Source organism: Neodiprion fabricii, chromosome 3 (assembly GCF_021155785.1).
Source record: "Neodiprion fabricii isolate iyNeoFabr1 chromosome 3, iyNeoFabr1.1, whole genome shotgun sequence".
In the NCBI taxonomy this organism is placed as follows: Eukaryota; Metazoa; Arthropoda; class Insecta; order Hymenoptera; family Diprionidae; genus Neodiprion; species Neodiprion fabricii.
In genome coordinates, this window is record NC_060241.1 from 25,583,775 (window position 1) to 25,604,953 (window position 21,179).

General features: G+C 38.6%; 5 protein-coding genes across 18 annotated transcripts in view; 4 read left to right on the plus strand and 1 right to left on the minus strand.

The window, feature by feature from the left end:
* LOC124178476 (ATP-dependent helicase brm) overlaps positions 1-21,003 on the minus strand; it is a 102,690-nt gene extending 81,687 nt beyond the window's left edge. For 7 of the 13 annotated variants that reach the window (XM_046561849.1, XM_046561850.1, XM_046561848.1 and 4 more), the window contains exons 1-9: positions 20,856-21,003; positions 19,436-19,727; positions 3,543-4,554; positions 2,565-3,186; positions 2,393-2,466; positions 1,339-1,585; positions 1,028-1,166; positions 653-814; positions 69-410 (exon numbers count right to left, since the gene is read on the minus strand). In XM_046561849.1, the coding sequence (XP_046417805.1) occupies positions 69-410; positions 653-814; positions 1,028-1,166; positions 1,339-1,585; positions 2,393-2,466; positions 2,565-3,186; positions 3,543-4,554; positions 19,436-19,687 (2,850 nt within the window). In that variant the 5' untranslated portion in view covers positions 19,688-19,727; positions 20,856-21,003. Of the gene's footprint in view, positions 1-68; positions 411-652; positions 815-1,027; positions 1,167-1,338; positions 1,586-2,392; positions 2,467-2,564; positions 3,187-3,542; positions 4,555-4,760; positions 4,792-16,183; positions 16,482-19,435; positions 19,844-20,855 lie in introns of those variants that run through there. The other 6 variants (XM_046561847.1, XM_046561845.1, XM_046561844.1 and 3 more) reach the window with 6 other exon arrangements.
* On the plus strand, positions 8,575-11,169 carry LOC124178482 (inositol monophosphatase 1-like). Its single transcript, XM_046561863.1, has 5 exons — positions 8,575-8,810; positions 8,943-9,076; positions 9,202-9,464; positions 10,265-10,522; positions 10,622-11,169. The coding sequence occupies exons 1-5, from the start codon at positions 8,739-8,741 to the stop codon at positions 10,753-10,755; spliced, it is 861 nt and encodes a 286-aa protein (XP_046417819.1). The 5' UTR covers positions 8,575-8,738; the 3' UTR covers positions 10,756-11,169.
* LOC124178485 (inositol monophosphatase 2-like) lies at positions 11,533-13,410 on the plus strand. The gene is made up of 6 exons (XM_046561866.1): positions 11,533-11,683; positions 11,912-12,045; positions 12,121-12,383; positions 12,549-12,654; positions 12,746-12,897; positions 13,225-13,410. Exons 1-6 carry the CDS (start codon positions 11,615-11,617, stop codon positions 13,350-13,352), a joined length of 852 nt encoding a protein of 283 aa, XP_046417822.1. The 5' UTR covers positions 11,533-11,614; the 3' UTR covers positions 13,353-13,410.
* Positions 13,759-15,486, plus strand: LOC124178483 (inositol monophosphatase 1-like). 2 transcript variants are annotated; one of them, XM_046561865.1, is made up of 6 exons: positions 13,759-13,968; positions 14,046-14,179; positions 14,311-14,567; positions 14,672-14,777; positions 14,867-15,027; positions 15,139-15,486. In XM_046561865.1, exons 1-6 carry the CDS (start codon positions 13,900-13,902, stop codon positions 15,162-15,164), a joined length of 753 nt encoding a protein of 250 aa, XP_046417821.1. In that variant the 5' UTR covers positions 13,759-13,899; the 3' UTR covers positions 15,165-15,486. The 2 variants fall into 2 exon arrangements, with proteins under 2 accessions (XP_046417821.1, XP_046417820.1); XM_046561864.1 differs by having other exon boundaries at positions 13,765-13,968; positions 15,144-15,486.
* Positions 16,805-19,441, plus strand: LOC124178481 (inositol monophosphatase 1-like). The gene is made up of 6 exons (XM_046561862.1): positions 16,805-16,958; positions 17,272-17,405; positions 17,517-17,779; positions 18,202-18,307; positions 18,424-18,575; positions 18,813-19,441. The coding sequence occupies exons 1-6, from the start codon at positions 16,887-16,889 to the stop codon at positions 18,959-18,961; spliced, it is 876 nt and encodes a 291-aa protein (XP_046417818.1). The 5' UTR covers positions 16,805-16,886; the 3' UTR covers positions 18,962-19,441.
* Positions 21,004-21,179: the final 176 nt, after the last annotated feature.

Genomic DNA, 21,179 nt, shown 5'->3' on the forward strand with positions numbered 1-21,179 from the left:
CAATAAAAAAATTTCTCAGCATTTACAAGTATCTGGCTATTTAAGCATACACAAATTCAACACTTTACCTTTTTACGTTTTTGTTCTTCAACTTGTTTTCTTTTTTGTTCCATTTTATGTTGCTTAACCATTTCGGTAAGGTTTCCAATATATTCGTCAGTTTGCGAGAGCAAAAATGCCAAACGTTTGTCTTTTTTCTGATCGATCAATTTTCTGTAACCCTCTTCGTCCTCAGCCATCAAACGACGCATACGTTCCTTTTCGATGCGTTCTTGTTCCTTCTTTTGCTCTCGCTCGGCGTTGGCATGATGATTCAGTACAGCTTTGTTCAAACGTGCCAATTTTGCAACATTATTGCGATGGAATTCCTTAAAGTCCTTGCCATGCTGGAGAACAGAGCTCAAAAATTCCTGAACATAAAATAATTTCAGGAATACTGTCAGTTCTTCTGTATATCATGTATTATCATTATACCATATCAGCACTGTATTAAATATCTTTCAATATTGCATTTTTAAAAATTTATATTGTTCCAACAACAACCATTAGCCATTGTTAATGCAGAAAAATAATATACTTTGGTGTATGTAAATAATTGTCGATTATTAAAATTATTTGATGAATATCGTTTATATTATATTCATTCGCATACCTGATGTTTCTGTCTGCGCTTACGCTCGGCTTCTAACTTCTGTTGCTTTTCCAACTTTTCCGTAGCTCTAGCTTCCCGCAAACCCTGCCGTTTCGTTCTTTTGTAGGCCTTAACATTTACCGCTGTTTCCAAAGTAGTATCTTTACGAGTACAGGCTATTATCTGTAAAATATTACACATAGTATGGAACAATCGGATATTAGCAACGTTGACTCCTGTTCCTCTTGCAGAACTTTCTTACAATTACTTTCTACTAAATTCTTAAACTATATATTGAAAACATCGCTAGTTAAATTGAAAATTCGTAATGTCTTGGCAACGAGAGTAAATTTACCGCCGAGGGGTTAGATGTGATTGTTACATCATGTAACTTACCTCAGATCTAAGCTGACGCTGGAAGTTGAGAACACGCAATGCTCTCAATTCAATTTGTGCTTGAAGACGAAGATCTTCTGGCATATTAGTTGGTAGATTACTGAGTTGTTCCATCCGAAGACTGATACGCGCAGCAACTCTATAAAATAAATTTACAAATCAGAAATTCTGTTACAACACACAAATTTTCTGACATTTTAGATCTTCTAATATCACCATTACCTATTATAACATTTAAGTCAATAAGATGTGGATTAAGCGCAAAAATATTTTGCTACTTTCTATTTCAAAAGAAATAGAAAACTATATACCTATTCTCACGCTCTTGCAATATCAGCAGAGGATCAAGTCCAGCTGGTTTTGCGATGCTAGTAACTCTGTTAGTCTTGGCTCCAGGTTGTTGAGGTTGCTGTTGCTGTGGTGTTTGTGGTCCAGGTCTTGGAGGACCAGGGGGTCCAACAACGGGTGGGCCAGCCATTTGTGGGCTGGGACCCGGCGTGACAGGACCTTGGGTTTGATCAACTGGACGTTGGCCAATACCTGGAGGAGGAGCTCCGCCTATTTAATTTTGATTCGAATCAAGGACTGCCCCGGGATCATTCTACTCTACTTTTTTACAATTTTTTACCTTTACCAAGCATCAAGAATTTCACTAAATCAGCCAATGTATTTCATTGATCCTTATACTTTGTATTGTATTTGTTGAGATATGCTTTTCAAAATTGTCAATGTTATTTTTAAACTGTAAAATGTTTCAACGTATATCAGAAATCAAGGTTGAGATAACAGGCAGCCAATGATATTTTACCATGCTTTTTACTACTTTTACAAGTCGTAATTGGACATATGAGAATCAACTATAAATACTCGTAATTAGGAGAATGAGATTCACAAATTAAAATAATGCGCAAGAAATTTATACTGGCAAAGCGGCAGAAACAAATATCTATACAAAAGAAATGTCATAATATTTATTGTGGTCCGCGCGTCCATAAGAATCTCAATTGGTTAGCAAGGACTTTCATGTGGAAGCTACCATTAAATGAAAACTAAAACAGACATTCGTTACATTTATGTATTACACCACTATTGAGCACATAGATCTTTTATTTTCACTACTTCTGTGTAATTTGATGCAAAATATTATGCCAGGATGTGTTACTATCAAAATATGCGAGTAGAACAAGGCCAAGTTCTATGTAAATTATATAATTACAAAACTTCTGTATAATATAATCTATTGAAGGATCAAGGTGAATATTGGGACAAAACATTCTAACTGAAAAGTGAATCAAAAGTTAGAGTAGTCACCCAGAATAAAACGAGCAAATAGATCATACGAACACCGATCTACTATCAACCTACCTTGAACAGCGAGTGCTAATTGTTGAGACAAAGGTTGATTCCTTGCTAATAATCTGTATGCCATAATTTGAACGCTATAGAAAAGAAACAAAAAAATCATTAGCATTTTTATAAAAGTAATTCACGCAAGAATAATTTACCTTTATTAATAAATCAGGTGAAAACTAATTACCGAAGTTGTTGCAATTGCTGAGTACTGAAAGCCTGTTTTTCTCCCATACTATTGCCCTGCCGAGCTCTCAGCGCAAGCAGCTGCGAATAACGTGGATCTTCCTGAAGTCCTTTTTCTTCCATGGAATCAATCGCCCTCTGTAAAGCATTCAAGTTCTCTTGTACGGGTCCTGATGTACTGCCCGGAACGGGGGGCCCTCCAGGTCCCATCTGTCCTGGTGCTGTCTGATTCAGCTGATTGACTGGGCCACTTGGACCCATTTGCCCAGGACCTGTCGGTCCCATTTGTCCTGGTCCACTCGGGCCCATTTGGCCTTGACCCTGACTGCTTGGTCCCATCGATCCAGGAGGATTTTGTCCTATCTGTGATCCCTGTCCTCCTGGTCCCATGGGACTCGGACCTCCGGGTATTGAGCTTGGACCACTAGGACCCATTTGATTTGGTCCTCCAGGTCCCATCGAGTGTCCGCTGCTTGAAGTCATTTGTCCTGGTCCACCTGGACCAATATGACTGCCGGGTCCAGTGGGACCCATGTGCAATGACCCTGGAGGACCACTCATGTGACTAGGGCCACCTGGTCCGATTTGATTACCTCCTTGTGGCCCACCAGGCCCCATTTGTCCTAGGAGACATGATAATAATTCAGAAAATCAAACCATTCATGAATTTGAGAACATAAATGAAATGGTAACAAGTTGACTGAAATCAAATTATATGATTTTCACTGTAGAATTCAATCTACATTGGCTAAATCCAACAACCATTCTTCTCAATGATATTCCATTTATTTTCGCCATAATACAAAATAATTTCAATTTGATAGACACAAGTCATACACTGGGTGCCTAAAAAGGACAATACAGGATCGCATTTTTTATGCCATGTGAATGCTATACAATACATTCGTTCCCACTTCCTGTTTCACTCGACCATAGCCAGTAAGTATAACTACAAGTGACTAATTTTGAAAGTACACACCTTGTCCGATATGTGGTCCACCCTGTGGGGCACCTTGTCCTATATGTGGTCCGCCCTGTGGCGCTCCTTGTCCTATATGTGGTCCACCCTGTGGCGCTCCTTGTCCGCTTCCCGGTCCCATCTGTCCAGGACCTCCAGGTCCCATATGGGGTCCACCCTGAGGACCACTTGGACCCATTTGCTGTCCAGGTCCGCCAGGACCCATTTGATTAGGACCACCAGGGCCCATTTGATTAGGACCACCAGGACCCATTTGGTTGGGCCCACCTGGTCCCATCTGTTGTCCAGGTCCCATTTGCTGTCCAGGTCCACCAGGGCCCATTTGTCCAGGCCCACTGGGACCCATTTGTTGTCCAGGCCCCATCTGTTGAACAGGTCCGCCTGGGCCCATTTGCTGGCCAGGGCCTGCAGGGGTCATCTGCTGACTGGGGCCTCCCGGTCCCATTTGTTGACCAGGATTTCCGGAAACCATTTGTTGCCCTGGCCCTCCTGGACCCATTTGTTGACCAGGCCCTACAGGTCCCATTTGTTGTCCAGGCCCCCCAGGGCCCATCTGTTGACCTAGGCCAGCAGGTCCCATTTGCTGTCCTGGACCTCCAGGTCCATGCTGTCCAGGCCCTCCTCCCGGACCCATCTGACCTGGACCTCCTGGGCCCATTTGTCCAGGCCCACTATGGCCCATCTGAGGACCTGGTCCTCCAGGACCCATTTGACTTGGTACCCCAGGGCCCATTTGACCTCCCGGTCCGCTAGGACCCATCTGACCCCCAGGTCCTCCGGGACCCATCGGCCCTGGGCCTCCGGGGCCCATTTGACCAGGCCCACTTGGACCCATCAAGCCCGGACCTCCCGGACCCATCCCACCGGGCCCACCAGGTCCCATTTGCACAGGACCGCCTTGACCCATGTGAGGTCCACCCTGCGGACCATTTGGACCCATTTGTCCTGGGCCACCAGGTCCCATTGGCGTAGCTGGACCTTGTTGTGGTCCTGATCCTGGACCACCAGGGCCCTGAAACAAAAAATGATGTGCTGGTACAGTAAAAGATACGAGTAAAATTAGTTGATATTCATCAATCATCTTTTGAAAATGCATGGCTTAGCGAGCAACAGTGTTTGAATTGATTTTTTCAAGGTATGCTGAGTTCCATGGCATGAGGCCCAAAAGCGTATGGCTTTTTGGGAATTTCACTGAAGATTTCATAGCAGTTTGGTTACCGGATGACGACGACGAGCCAACTGATCAAGTCTCAACTGTTTTAAACTCGAATCTGTTGAAGCCCAGAAGAATCGAAATATTCCATTCACCGAATGACCTACCCGTCAATTGTTTGATTGCTTCATGCAATCGGGTTTAATCTAAAACTTCGCTACTACCGCGCACTTCTGTTCAAAACGTCGTCCAATCAAACACGCGTCCTGTATTACACATACGAACGGAATGCCATAACCAACCCCACTATAACCTGTACCATCAATTAGTATCAATAGAAAATTACGCGCAGCTGATGCTTGGCAATGATCAAAATCAGATTTATTCATTGCGGTTTTGGAATGTGACCGGACCTCGCTAGAACAAACTAAATTTTGTGAATTAATATTATGCATAATCCGTAGAGCTTAAGGGTTAAAGAACCTAGATAAAAATCTTACTTCGGCTTATTAGGCTTTGGTTCTAGTAGCATCGGAGTAGCATAAAGATCGGAAAGTAGCTCTTGACCTCAATTTAAAGAACTAACGTCGTTCCGGGCTCACTTTGACTAGTTTATTGTAACAGAAAAATATTGATAAAACTTGTATTTCCATAAGTGTGAAGCAGTCATCGCACGTTAATGACACATGACATTAACGAATCTTTTACTTTATGTTTTCCAGACTCGAAATTTGCAGAGTAACAAGGCTTCGTAGGGCTTACACGCTTATGGTTGATAGGTAGTTTCATGTGTTTGATGTCTGAGTTCTTTGTTTGCAAATAACGCACCAACGCAAGTACATCAATTGATTTTATCGGAAAAAATGCAATTCAAGGAAGTTGTTAACCAATTAATGAGTATCGGGTAAGGAGTGCGACATATTGAGACAACTTGAATTGTTTTCATACCTAAAGTACCTTTGAAAAGGTAGATTCTCACTCAAAGAAGGTATTGAATAGTGATGATTACTTACAGTCGGCTCTAATGCTGCGTGAAGTATAACAAACGTTCCGACAGCCTTTTTTCTAAATTGAAACCAACAGGAATCACACAGTTTTACGGTACTGATTACTACAATCTATGTTTAAAGACTAAAGAAACCTATCAGTTGACAAATGCCATCCTCCAATAACGTAACGGCATTGTCCAATCCTGAACAATAAGTGATGTTTAAGTTAACGTAACGTAGGATTCTTTTCTTAACTTTCGAGATTCTCCATAATAGAGGATTGGACAGATTACATTGACAAACAATCAATCATAACTACTATGTTTAAAAATAATAAGCTATTACGTCAAGTATAACACGATATAGCCAGTATAGTGTACCTAACTAGCGGTTTTTACCAGATTAAAGCAAATTGTAATACACCAACCGCATGCAGGTGGCACATGCACGTCTAATATCTTGCGTAACTAAGTAGGTATAATTGCTTATTGAAAATCATCTCCAATGTATCACGTTACGATTGATTACAGTAGTTTACAAAACCTTGACTGTACGACAATACTTCATGGCTAAGTAAGTCTGATTTGAAGTATAAAACAAGATTGACATGAACAAAATTCTATTCATCATTCAACATCACACCTTCAAATATGGCGTATTAGTTTACTCATCAGTCGGCGGATCTACCAATAATGATTAACGTTTCGATCGTTCGAAAAAATAATGGGTAATGATCATTTTTATTATTTGTCTTTGACAAGCTGCTCGCACTCTCAGCGGAACTCATGCACGTTGATCTAGCGTTATATATGTAGCAATTGGTTACAGCCTACGGCATTTTCCCAGGTATCCCCACGCCGGCTATAAGTGAGTTCATGCCATGAGCACGTGGGTTTGGCTCTCAAAGGCGTGCGCGAATCGCAGGCGAAAGCCTCGAGAACGAACGCGAATCAGCGAGAACAAAAATAAACGGTAATTCCGCCATGCGGACAGATCGACAAAGTATGAATGACACACGATTGGCACGTGGTCCAATGTGCCATGCTTCGCTCACCTGACTAACTGTGAGTGCAGTGCAATTTGAAAGCAATCGTTTATCCTGTTTTACATTCAATTCTGATGACACACGCATTGCGTTCCACGTCTCACAAGTAAAACTATGGATTTAATGATGCACGGTTGAATTTACTAAAGTGCTTTCGCGGTCACTCCTCCATCTATAACCGACGTGATCAAAATTTCTTTGCTTTGGAATTGATGTATTCCTTGAGAGCTTCAAATTCTTCCAGTAAAATCAGCCCGCAATTTTTCAGCACGATTATTATCGTATTTTTACACTTATAACATCACAAGTAGTATTTTTATTCCTTGAGCACCGACTGATGTTTCTTTTTTATTCCCAATTATGCATTATTACGTATCTGCAATAACTGTTTAAAAAAATTGCTGGTCAATTTTTATAATAAGCGGTAAAATTAAGCCAACTAACCAATAAGTGCGACCACATTTCACGTAAGTTTCATCGCAATAAAGGACGTCCTATTGGAACTGTATGGGTATTGAAATGCTGATGTATGTCCAACATTGAAAATTGAAAGAAAAACAAACCGCTTCACACGTAACACCGCGGGTCACCTGAACCTATCAAAATATACATATATCAGTGCTTTATTGGTAGAAATTTTCAATGAAAAAAAACTAACAGGGCATCTAGTACAAACGATCCATGGACTGTGATGTAGATTAATTGGAGAATTCAGTATTATAATAGTTTTAGATTTTGCAATCCACTGACCAGGATATCCTAGGAGGAGTGTAACCGTCGAATTACTTTGTAGTTTGGAATTTTACTCGACTTATCGGAAATAACACAAATATAGGTATTTGGTGGACTGTCTACCAAACATTATATATACATTTAAATCTTTTACACAACGATATAATTTATATATATATATATATATACATATACATACTCTACTTATCGGAAATAACACAAATAGTGTCAAGTGCATACATTCGAGTAGCGATTATAAAACTATGACCTGCAGGGATGCATGTTGAGCAAGTCCGTGATTTTCTTTTAATGATCAAGTCGTACAGAACACTGGAGAATTTGAAAAAAAAATTCTTTTTTTTTGCACTTTGCCATTTTGACCAATATTAACAAATTAAAAAAAAAGTCTCATTTCGATTACACTCACACAGTTTCGTAACGTTAAAATTCGGTTTTTAGGAAAAATTACATAAAAACTTTTTTTCAGCTGTGTAGTACTTCTGTGATTAATTTCAAAAACAGTGAGAATAATTTTTTTCTACCTTACGTGTCAACGAAAGTTATTCTAAACTTTTTTCGCAAAAGTATCTCAATGGTCCCTACAAAACATTACTTTTTTTCCAAAAATCGGCTAAGCCGATTCGAAGACATAGATCTTTTTCAATTTTCTCATTTTCTTTCGTGTCTTCCGAAAGGAACATATTTCGAAGTTTTAATTTACAAGAAACTGTACTTATAAGAAAAAAGAAAAAGCATGACCTGATTATTTTTGGTTTCTCTGCTTAATACGCCGATAAGATTGTTTCGTCTGCAATAAATATACTTGAATCAAAACGTTCACGAATAAATGAAATAATAATGTGAGTTGAACATCCTACCTGCGAGGGGATCAATTATCAGAAACTGGAGGTCTGGTTAGTCAATTCAAATATTCCGCAGCGTGTAATGTTGCTACCGATCGCCCGCTGGTGGAATATTCCAATTAAAATCCCGTGGAAAAGAACATCACCGTTTGTATCTATTGTCCGAAATAATGTGGCGCAGCTAACGTAGAGTACATAGGGGTGGGGGTCGAGCAAGACCGTTAAATACCCGGATGATCAGACCGAAAAGTCACTCTGAGAGAAACAGTGGAAGAGTGCAGTGCGTTATTGCAGCGTGCAGCAAATAAAATTTTCGATCCCAAATCTCAAGTTCAATTATCATAATCTTCGAGTCGCAGCTCAGGCTTTCAACCGTTTCAATCTAAAGATAAGCTAACAACTAGCCGCATCAAAATGGGCAGCCAACAACACGACTTGAACCATTACTTCGATTTTGTCATGAAACTGACCATCGACTCCGCGAAGGTTTATAATTAATTTTTATTTTTTAAATTAGCTCAACGATCATTTACTCATATAACTTGATTATAATTGACACGAAGTCCTCTTCAGCATTTGTGCCAAGCACTATAATTGACGTTAGTTTCTAAATTTCAGGTGATCAGAGAAGCTATCCAAGGTGGTAAAAACATCGAAACGAAAGCTGGTGACTGGGACCTGGTAACGCAGTACGACCGAAAAGTGGAGGAGATCCTGATATCTGGATTAAGCAAGGAATTTCCCACCCACAAGTACGTTCCTGCGTATCTAACCCTTAATTAAACAACACAGTTTCAACATTGTTACGAAAATGAAGAATAATCATGGAGCCAACGAACGAATGTCGTTACTTACAATTACTATCTTTACCGCACAGATTCATTGGCGAGGAAACCGTCTCCACCAACAATCATTTGCCAGAATTGACCAATGCACCAACATGGATAATCGACCCCATCGACGGAACTACAAATTTCGTGCACTCGTTTCCTCACACTTGCATATCAATTGCTCTGGCAATAAACAAAGAGTTAGAGATTGGCATCGTCTACAATCCGGTTCTTGAACAACTATTCACAGCAAGAAAAGGACGCGGAGCTTTTCTCAATGGGAAATCAATCAGAAGTTCATCCGTCGAAGGTCAGTGTTCATAAGTTGCACAAAAGTATCAGAGTATCCTGAATTTGGTCTGACCTCAGCGTTTTATGGCGTATTTATTGGATCAAACTTTAATTGAGTCAAAACAACGAATAGGCAGTGGGTCAGGTTGACGCTATCGCAAGCAGACGCCAAAGTCTCGGTATTAGAATGAGGAAATTACATGTTCTCAAGTTATCACACCGTAATAAATCTTTCGAGAAAGTCCAACAACTCCTCCTGTAATAAACTGTTGTAAAATCAGACAGCAAATATAATTGCCTAGGATTTTTCATCTCTCGGTTGCTGAGAATTGTTTACCGCAAAGTGTAGAATAAAAAAAAAAAAAGAAATTAATCACATTTATCATTAGTTGTAAATGAAACGCGTCATTTTGTTACTACACCGATTAAGCGGGAGGTTTACGCCACGCGCATGTTTTTTATACAAAATCAAATATTCAGCTGTGACAAATACTTGCTTAAGGAATATTACTTGGAAATATAATGAACTGTAATCGAATAATTCGTGAAATATTGTGAATTCAATAATATTGATTTCCGTAACGGCTTGAGACAGAGATTTGTATTATGGATTATCGTCAGGGATGAAAATCATTTAGTATTTCATCCGACTTCCGATCACTTGAGAAATGAGTTAATTTTGGTGAAACCGGAAGCTGAATCGAACCAAAAATAAAAGCTTCTCAGGTCGCCATTGTAGTAACCAAGTGGTATTCATTACGGCGGATTTGTCTAGCGCAATAATTTGTATCTCTAACATTCGTTTTATCCTTCTTTCAGAACTCGCAAACTCTTTGATCTGCATTGAAGCTTCCTACGCGACAATCGAAGATATCCGAGACATAATCCTCGGTAGACTGGAAGCATTCGTCTCAATCGCTCACGGAATCAGAACTCTCGGTTCGGCTGCATTGACACTTTGTCACGTAGCAATGGGGGCCGCAGAAGCGTATCACACCGACAACCTGATGCCTTGGGACGTGGCTGCCGGTACCCTAATAATAAAAGAGGCCGGTGGCTGTGTGATAGACACGAATGGTAAGAAACTCTGGCAATGCGTTGACAGTTCTGATTTACTATTTCGAAATTGGCGTTTTCGTTGATATAACCGTTGAATCGACTCCTACGATTTTAAAGGTGGCAATTTCGAAGTCATGAGTCCCAAAGTCCTGGCAGTGGGCAATCGCAAGTTGGCGCAGGAATTGGTCAAGCTGATAAAACACGCGGATGCGAGAACACAACAGAAGCGGCTCCGGAGCATCCAGGCATAATAGTTATTACGGAGTTGGAAGTTTCATCTTCAAATTTTAGTATTTTTATACACTACACTACATGGCGCGGATTAAACCCGAGTCATTCCATCCCATCGATTGTAACCAAAGTCAGTCGCTGGACCCAGCACACTTATATATTAGCTAAATTTGTTACATCTTATATAAATTGTAAATATTTACTTATCGATAAAATTAATTATTCGACATAGGACAGTTACAACATTGGTAATTTTTTAAATGTCCAAATACCTTTGCGGTAACTATAATTTTACCAATAGCATCTCAATTTTTCATCTCTAATTCTTCTTCATAAGTATAAACTATAGATAAACGTTGTTGAATCATATTTTTCATCAAAAAATAGAGGTATTTTTGCAATTACCGCAAGTAAATAAAGATTTTTAAATATTAGGACTATTGTTGTTCTTAACCACACGCTTTTTGATCGATGTTTTTTTTCACAATATCGAGTATTGATTTGATGAAAGAAAAAAATGCTCAAAGACTTAGGAACAAATATGTTTAATGATGATATGAATAATAACATAACTTTCGCAACATTTTTAACTTGATATTTTTATTCTATTAAAGTATACCAAGTAATACCTGCATATTTTTTTGCACCTAACTGTGATAAGATAACCGAAAACAAGAAGCTTCTTCTCAAATTTCAACTTTCGTTATCGAAAATACTGTATTATATATACAGAGACAAACATTATTGACTTAGGTACAACATCGTCGTTAATGATAAGGTGTTGGAAATCCGACAATTATTCAAGATAGAGCATTCTAGCATTCATTTAATTAGTTCGAAGATCAACGTTCGAAGAGGTTCGCCGAAAAGACGGAAAGAATGACGAGCGCGGAAGAGATTGAGCATTTTTTCCAAGTTGCCAAATCATTGACTTTAGAAGCCGCTGAGGTAAAAGCGTTAAGTAACTGACTTATAATTAGCGCGAAATTTACTTACACCATAATCAGATTTTCATACAAATTATCTAAAAACGTTTGTAAATGAAAACTCGAGTGAAGAGAAAGAAACACGAAACTAAGAGAGATTCAAACATTCGAATTAAATTTTGATATTAAATTGTCGAACTTTTTAAACGTTTGCAATTAATCGATTTTAATCAATTGATCAACTATACAGATAATCAAGAACAGCATCAACGAATTAAAGGACGTAGAGGAGAAATCGTCCGACAAGGACCTCGTCACTAAATATGACAAAGAAGTTGAGAGGCTGCTGTTTGAAAGATTGTCAAACGAATTTCCGGAGCACAAGTAATAATCTAATGTTATATGAAAAATACGTAGTATTGCGTGTGTAAACAAATGTTGTAATTTAAACTGTGCAAGATTTATCGGAGAGGAAACATCGTCGTCTAATAAAGAAACCCCCGAACTCACGGATGCACCAACGTGGATAATAGACCCGATAGACGGGACGACCAATTTTGTCCACTGTTTTCCTCAAGTCTGCATTTCGATCGGTCTGGTGATTAATAAAAGACTCGAAATAGGAATCATCTATAATCCGTGCTACGATGAGATGTACACGGCGAAGAGAGGCCAGGGTGCCTTTTTGAACGGAAAAACTATTCAACCATCGTCAACAAAAGGTGAAAGTCGATTGAAACGATCTTACGTTAATCGAAAAATAAAACAAGATACGTGTAATTGCGATGATACAAAGTGGAGTTTATTGATGTCGAAAAATTATAATAATTAAAAATAAATCATAATATACATGCTCACGTTTTCTTACGTCTCGTATTGGTTTCTAGAGTTGAAAAAATCACTTGTCAATTTGGAAACTTCGTCGTTATTCAATACATCTCAAGCTGACATTGGATTGGCACGTTTCAATGCTGTGATCAAGGCTGCTCACGGGTAATAAAAAACAGCCACTTTTTTAACATTATTATACTCGACAAAAATGCTTAAGAGAACACGCGAATGATTATATAAACTTCAATTTCAGAGTGCGCACGATTGGTTCTGCCGCTTTGGCTTTAGCTTTCGTAGCCAGAGGAATAATCGACGTGTTTCACATGGACGGACTGAACTCTTGGGACGTTGCCGCGGGTTGTCTTATCGTAACAGAAGCTGGAGGCAGCCTCATCGACACAAAAGGTATGAACGGGTCGTTTGATACAATTCTACCAGCTCTCAAGCATCTGATTCCATATTTAATGAAAAACAATCCCCATCGTCAAATACCAGCTACGTATAATATTTTTGTCGCTAATTTTCAACAAGCTTGATATTGAATGTAATCGTACGACTAATCGTCATCAATTTAATTTGTTCACTCAACTTTTGCCACTTGCATGTAATAACGTATGTAAAGACCCCGATCAAAACGATACAAAAGCAAATAACTGTAATTACTCGTAAGGCAAGATGAATGGCGCCCTACATTGATACAACGATCGTGTGTCCATGCGTCTTTATTTTCAGGGGGGAACTTCGATTTCATGGCTCCAAAAGTTATCGCAGCGGCCAATGAAGCTTTGGCCATAGAAACCTCGAAGTTAATACTAGAGACGGATCTCAGGACGCAGAGAAGACGATTGAAAAAGAATTGAATATGTTATTTTACAAGCCACTATTGTCAGTATATAAATAAAAAAATTTCAAACCGCAGCAACTAATATATAACCATGTTACTTTTTCATTTTGTACGATACAAAGGATGTGAAATTTGACTAAGGTTTAACTTTTATCTACAATACGTAACAGATGCAGACACTAAACGTTATCTATAAGTTAATTCACATAAATCTAATGCGTACGAAACTTTAACTAGTAAAAGAAATTAGCTTCACTGTATATGCAGAGAATTTGTCAGCAGTCATTGAACGTGTACTGTAAACACTGCTGCATAATATCATGGTGGTTGTAAAGAAACCTTCAAAAGAGAATGTAAATTGACCCAAGTATAAGGCAGAAATCATTGGACCAATCTAACCTTCGATCAAACGAATCAAAAGTCGAGACAGAATAAGTGAGTAGAATAGTAGTTCACAAGTATCCGTTTCCCCGGAAGGAACTCAAATGAACTGCCGCACTGATCGTTTACGGTGTTTCTAAAAGTTCTTCCTCGCGACTTGAGTAAGTAAGACCAAAACTGAAATGACGATGGATTCCACCCTCGACGTGTACTACGAATTCGTTATGGGTTTGACTCGGGAAGCTGCCAAGGTGGGAATTCGAAAATCGCGAGTATTACTGTATCGTATAACGGTTCATTAATCGTTAATACTACAAACTGTTGAAAGGTTATCACCAATTCGATAAAACTGCGAAAAACCGTGGACACGAAACGAGGTGATTGGGATCTCGTGACGCAATACGACCGGGAGATTGAAGAAATCATAATCGATCGTTTGAAAAGTCAATACCCGGACCACATGCAAGTGCCCATTCTCCATGCGTGTAATAATACAAATTTTGGAATTCCAAACAAATTCGCGTAATAAAGAAACCTCGAGATGATACTGAAAATATGTATCACAAATACAAGACAGTCATTTTAATTTTCAGGTTTATCGCCGAAGAATCGGCGGGTAATAATTCACCAGATCTGACCGATGCTCCGACATGGATAATAGACCCGATCGACGGCACTACCAATTTCGTTCACGGATTCCCGCATACCTGTGTCGTGATTGCTCTAGCCATACGGAAAGAGGTGGTGATTGGAATAGTGTACAATCCACTTCTGGAGCAACTATTCACGGCTAGAAAAGGCCGGGGTGCTTTTCTCAACGGAGAACCGATTAGTACCTCGGAAGTGGACGGTGAGTAAAATAGCACACACTTGTAGTGAATTTCTCACGACGTTAGCGCGGGAATCGAACAGAAACAACCTCTTAGGGTTACGCGATCAGATTTTGATTTACAGATTTTTCGAAAGCTTTGGTCTGCTTTGAGCCCGGATTTATAAAGATTGAAAGCATGGCAGAGTACGTGGTCGAAAGACTACGAGCAATTATAAAGGTGGCACATGGGTAAGCCTTTATACTCATGCTACAAATGCTCTGATAGTGAAATTTTTCAGCAGCGTTATTAAAAGTTACAACAATTCCGACGCTTTCAGAATACGGACCCTCGGAGTTGCCGCCTTAACACTTTGCTACGTAGCGATGGGTGCTGTTGACGCTTATCACATTGAGGGACCTGGCATAGAAGTTTGGGACATCGCCGCAGCTTCTCTGATCATTGCGGAAGCCGGAGGTGTCGTCGTCGACAGAGTTTCAGGTATAAAAAACACGGGCCTAACGTTATAGCAGTACTTGGCAATTAAGCAATTGAAAAGTGCCGCAAGTAGTACAGTTGCGATAGTTGTGACGACTAAGGGATGGATTTAAGCGCAGGTGAACCAGTGGACATCATGAAGCCAAGAGCGATCGGAGCGGCGAATTCAAAAATCGCAGATGCAATGGTAAAGATTATTCGTGAAACTGACGAGAGAGTTGACCAAATGAAAAACAGTACCCATTGAAGAAACGATGGATGAAAACAAGGAATCTTTCAATGCATGCTTAAACCGTCGCATTCGTGTCAAAGTACTGGAATTTCAATTGTTGCAAAGCTCAAGAATTTTATAATGCACGTTGAACGTTATTCTCTCGATAATGATGGATCGTTGCGATTGAGCGGCGCAATTTGTTTCTTCACAATTGTACATTAACAATAAAGCAGTCCGTTGTGTATCAATTATTATTGTTTTTTACGTTATAATCATTTCATAATAGAAAGTCTGCTATGATTTCCGTATTTGCATTTCGAAAATAGTATTACTTCATGGTGATAAATACGAGTTGAGTACGAGATCGTCTGTCCGTCTGTCCGGAAATTTTTGCTTACATAGAATTAAGTTAGTAACGTTACTGTAACGATTTATGTTTACGAAAAATCGTTACTTCGCACCTTTAGTATTGTTTGGAATTTAGTAAACCATGGTAAACAAAACATACTCATATTTCAAAAAAACAAATCCTTTAAAGCCATTCGAAAATTGCACAATGATTTTTACTCTAATGTTTTGTTACGTTAACGGTACCAAGTTCAGCCTCATAAATTTCGTCTGTATACGAATTGCGGTAGTAATTAGAGCTGCTAATATTGTTATTCTCATCATTGCTACAGTTATCATGGTTATTTACATTATGTTTTCGATGTCTTCGTTGTTCTCGTTATTTTCATTTATTATTTTAATTATTTCACTTATTTCCACAACTTTTAGTTCTTTCATTATTTTTTTATTGTTTTCATACAACAATATTTCTGCTAGCGCTCAAAGAACTGAGACGCGAGTATCAAATTTTTGAGCATTTGTCTACAACAGTTTACTGCAGCAAAATTAAAAAAAAAAAAAAAACAGATCGTTAATTCAAGATAAAAATTTCATTACCTCAAGTAAAATATTGTCTTCGCCACCCGCAAAATGCCTTTGTTCGTCCAAACAAACCTTTCTTTCTGTGTACACGTGTTATTTGTATCGATCACACACTATTTGCCGACGGTTCAAAGGCTAAACATACTGGAACTGAACCGTGAAGTCAAATCACCATGGGTGTTAAGTATGCAAGAAAAGGAATGCAAAATTTGCCAACATTAGCAAGAAAACTCTCGTCCTCGCGTGTACACCTATGCCTACGCATTGCAATCACGCACACATACTCTCACTCTCGATAAAAGAAACGGAACGGAACGTAATAGGTAAGTATGTACGTAGACCTTTCGTTTTCCTCGGCAGTAAGTCATGTGCCTTTCGATGCCGCGCGTGTATCAAGATATATGTAAAAAAAAAAAAAAAAATCAACGTTGTATATGTAACAAAAAATGTAAATAAACTGAATTAAAAAAAACTTCTCGGTCCCATGGTGTACAAATAATCCATTAAAAAAAAAAGTAAATAAAACAATACCAACAAGCAATTGCTTTTACATTTTCGGCTCAACGAATGTTAGCGGAATCCAGATACTTGGATACAAGTATAACTAAAAACCTTGAAATTTTACGACCTCGATTACACAGAGCAGATGAAAGTCAGGTTTCAGTAGCGTTTACATCGTCGACAGTCTGTCAAAGTGAGGCAACGCTATAACATCACTATGATGACGAGTGATAACGATTTGAAAAGTTTTTACCAGACGGTGGAAATCTTGGCTAGAGATGCGGGAAAGGTTAGTGAACTTCTTTAATTTGACCATCGTATAATCAACCAAAGTATTGAGTTTTTGCGGAGTTTGAGATACGATGCACGAGATGATAAAACGCACAAAATTATCGAAGGATGAATTAATACAAAACCCAAATTTTCATACGAGGGAAAATAATCTTATTATAGGATATTAATTCATAAACGCTGCAGTGTTTGTCGAGTATTTGCGAAATTGGGCTTCTTGGGAAGCTAAGTCGATTATCATTTTGAGATAAGTCGCTCGCAAACGAGTAATTTGTTTCAATTTTTCCACTCACTATATTTGAAACATTCAGGTTATAGCCGATGCAATAGACAAGGAAAAGAATGTGTCGGTTAAAGGAATCGATTGGGATATGGTGACGGAATACGATCTGAAAGTGGAGGAAATTGTAATAAGAAGCTTGTCAGCAAAGTTTCCCACTCACAAGTGAGTTTCATCATAGATATTGCTGTACGTGGTCGGGTATTCACCGACTAACAATTAATTGCATATACATTATAACTCGACAATGATGGTGCCACGTGATTCGAATAACAGGTTTATAGGAGAAGAAGATGTGGCGAATGAGGGTAAAATGCCGGAATTAACTGATGATCCCACGTGGATAATTGATCCGATAGACGGAACGACTAACTTTATTCACAAGTTTCCTCACGTTTGTATCTCCATCGCTTTGGTCATTAATAAAAGAGTTGAAATCGGTATCGTTTACAATCCTGTTATGGAGCAATTCTTCTCTGCGGTGAGGGGAAAAGGAGCGTTCCTAAATGGGAAACCGATCCGAACTTCTGGTGTTCAAGGTAAAAATATTGTGAGGATGAAGTTAGCAACGTTATTGTAGCGATATATGATTCGAAAAATTATTATTTGTCAATTTTAGAATTATCTGAAATTCAGTAGACCATGATAAAATAAAATGTGCTCATGTTTTAAAAACATAACTCCTTTGAAATTATTTAAAAATTGCAAGATAGTGATTTTTTCCAATTATTCATTAGGTTCACGTTACCATCGTTAACCTAGTGAAATATTATCTCACACTAATAAGTAACAATGGCTGATAATTTTAATTGCCAGTGCAAGCCAAGGAGTTGACAAAAAAATAAATATACCACAAAATGTGATACAAGTACCGTCTCTCCTAAATCGAAAGTACAATTAATTGAAATTGAACATTTGTCGAACAAAAATGTCAGAATTGACACAAAATTGGATGTTTCAGACCTTTCGCATGCTCTTGTCGGAATCGAGCCATGGTTAGCCAAAAATGAAGAACATACCTCAAGTTTGTATAGCAGAACACATTTTCTAATTCAGAAGACTCACGGGTGGGTACTAGAAAAAATTCAAGGACTACAAGCTGTATTAATCGAAAGAAACTCTCATAGTTGAACAGTTGCGTGTAAGTATAATTTCGAATAAAACTATCAACAAATTATTTCAGAATTAGATCTCTGGGACTGTCTGCGCTAAGTCTATGCTACGTAGCGATGGGTGCAATCGAAGCATATCACATCGAAGGCATAGACCCATGGGACGTGGCTGCCGGACAATTAATCATCGAAGAGGCTGGAGGCATGGTTGTGGATACTACTGGTAAGATCATATAATTTATGGCGTGTGTAATCGAGGGAAATCTTTTTTTTCTTCTCTTCTGTCAATGGAGAATTGATGAGAATGTATACTAATATAAACATTCTAAACATTGAAAACAATAATCTATGATGAGGAAGCAGAAAATCAGCATTATAGAAATTGACGGATCGTCTACATTTATCTATGTACAGAATTCTTCAAATTAATTTATGGACTTGAAATGGATTCTTGTTTCAGGTGGAGTTTTAGATTTGATGAACCCAAAAGTGATTGCAGCTTGTAACCGTGAAATAGCTGAACAAATTGTCAATCTATTCAAGAAAACAGATAGCATCGGTCAGGAAAAAATATCTGACTTCTTGCTGCAGATAAGTTCAGATCTCTAAAAAACTTCCCTTTGTATCTTGTACTGTGTAATTCCAAACTTCTGTAACTATTCATCTTAAAACTTCCGATATCAAGTTCAGCACAGCGATTTATGACAATTAGCAGTGTCAAATAAGCAAATAACGGAAAGAAGAGAATAGAAAAATCGTCATATATATGTCCAAGTTCTTCACTTGTTCTTCATTCTCTTCGTTTAATTGATCTTTTGAATTATAACTACTAAATTTAAACTCTTCACGCAATGAGCATTTCAATTTCATTGAACCGTCTACAGAATAAATTTGTTCCAAGAAGCATTTCACTAGATTTTCATATCAATGGAAGCTAACATATAATTTGGTTACTCCACGTTCAACTTATCTTTAAGAACCGAATCCCAGCGAGGACAAATAGCATACAATGATTAACACATCCCGTTGTGAATTCTGAAGACTTTAGCTTCATTCGATGATTTGAATTTAAAAACATCTCACCTGAGGTCCCATATTTGGTGGCATTTGCTGCGGGTGTGGAGGATACCCTTGTTGCTGTGGGGGAGGCTGCTGTTGCTGCGGCATTGGTGGACCGCCCTGATATCCTTGAGTTGGACTATGAGGATGATGTTGTGGAGGACCCATTGGACTGCCTTGAGGATTGGACGGGGATGGAGCTTGTTGGGGAGGGCCCATTGGACTTGGTGCTTGTGGGGGTGGCATGGGAGACGATTGGGGCGAGGGGCTCGCCATGCTGTTTCTATCAGACTCCAGCTTATTCAGTACTGGGACTCTGAAAAATAAATCTCATTACCAATGAAACCAAAGTTAGACAAACATTAGGATATAAATTCGAAGTTCCTTTTATGGAAGACTCTGACAGGAATTTAATTTTTAATAAGGTTTGCGTAAGAATGCAGAAAAAATATTTTGGAAACGATCATTTTTTTTTCGGTTGACTCTCTCACCATCCCTGATTTTTCTAAGTCCATTCCGTTCAACAAAAGTAGAATCATTAACAACTGTAATACTGCTTATATTCCAAAGATTAACAGAATTGCTTTTCAGAAATATTTCCATTAGAATGAACCCGTGGTTTTCAACATGAACGGATCACAAGATGTTTCGGTCACGATTGCATAGCTTCCTAGATCAAAATACATCGGAAAGACACAAAGTTTATTTTATGAAGAATTTATTCTTCACGTTAGTGCACAAGCAACCAAGGTGACGTTGCATCACAGAATAATGGCAACTGATACATCGACTGCATATCTGGGTGTGCGAGGTAAGTTTCTTACAATTGTGATTTTGAGCATAGTGCCTATTTCATTGATGGTTTAAAGCGGTATTTATTTAATTAGTCAAAGATTATCGAAATTTTCTGGCTTAAACTGATAATCCTTTTTTCAAGATTATGATCACGAGTACGAGAACCCGTCAAATGTAACCTCATTTCACATTTACAAGTTAACAACAAAGCTGATGACAAAAAGTCTGCATATTTCATAGCAAAAAAAAAAGACACAAAATGACGTAATTCATAATACTTAAGAAAATTGAGAGAATTAAAAAAAAAAACTATCTAAAAATACGACAGTGGTTCGTAAGGCAGGGTGAGGCGAAAAACTTGGATTGATGGAACACAAATATGTGTGTGTGACACCAAACTCACGGCTTCGTCGTCAAATATTACTCAACACTCTGCGTACGTCTCAGATAATGTACGCTTTACGGAAAACTTGGTAACTCAATTATATTATTCAATGAGTTAGTTTCAAATCGTGACGATTTCAACTAGAATTTCATCGTCAACAAAGTTGAAGCACAAACACACTCGAGCGAATCGGAGTCCCTTTTGGCCATTACGCAAAAACGTAAGACATACATTCATGAATATGTCTGTAAAGACGATCCGTACCTTTTTAACTCTTAGCTCGGGCTTCCGCCGAACATACGACGAATAGTTTCCACTACGTTCATGCAGTAAACTTGTAATATTTCAACCTAAATAGGAGAAAGCAATCTTGACCGCGACTACACGACAAATCCCACCGAATAACACAAGCCGCCGGCCATCTTTCTTTCCCGCATTCTCGCTCGTTCAGACGCTAGTGGCGCTGCTATCGCCAATCGCATGCTGAATGTTTATACATAAAAACAGCGGTGCGAATCCATCTTCAGGCCATCTTTACCATACGAACCCGATCGATGTTTTACCCGTTTTACGGCTCAAATCGCTATA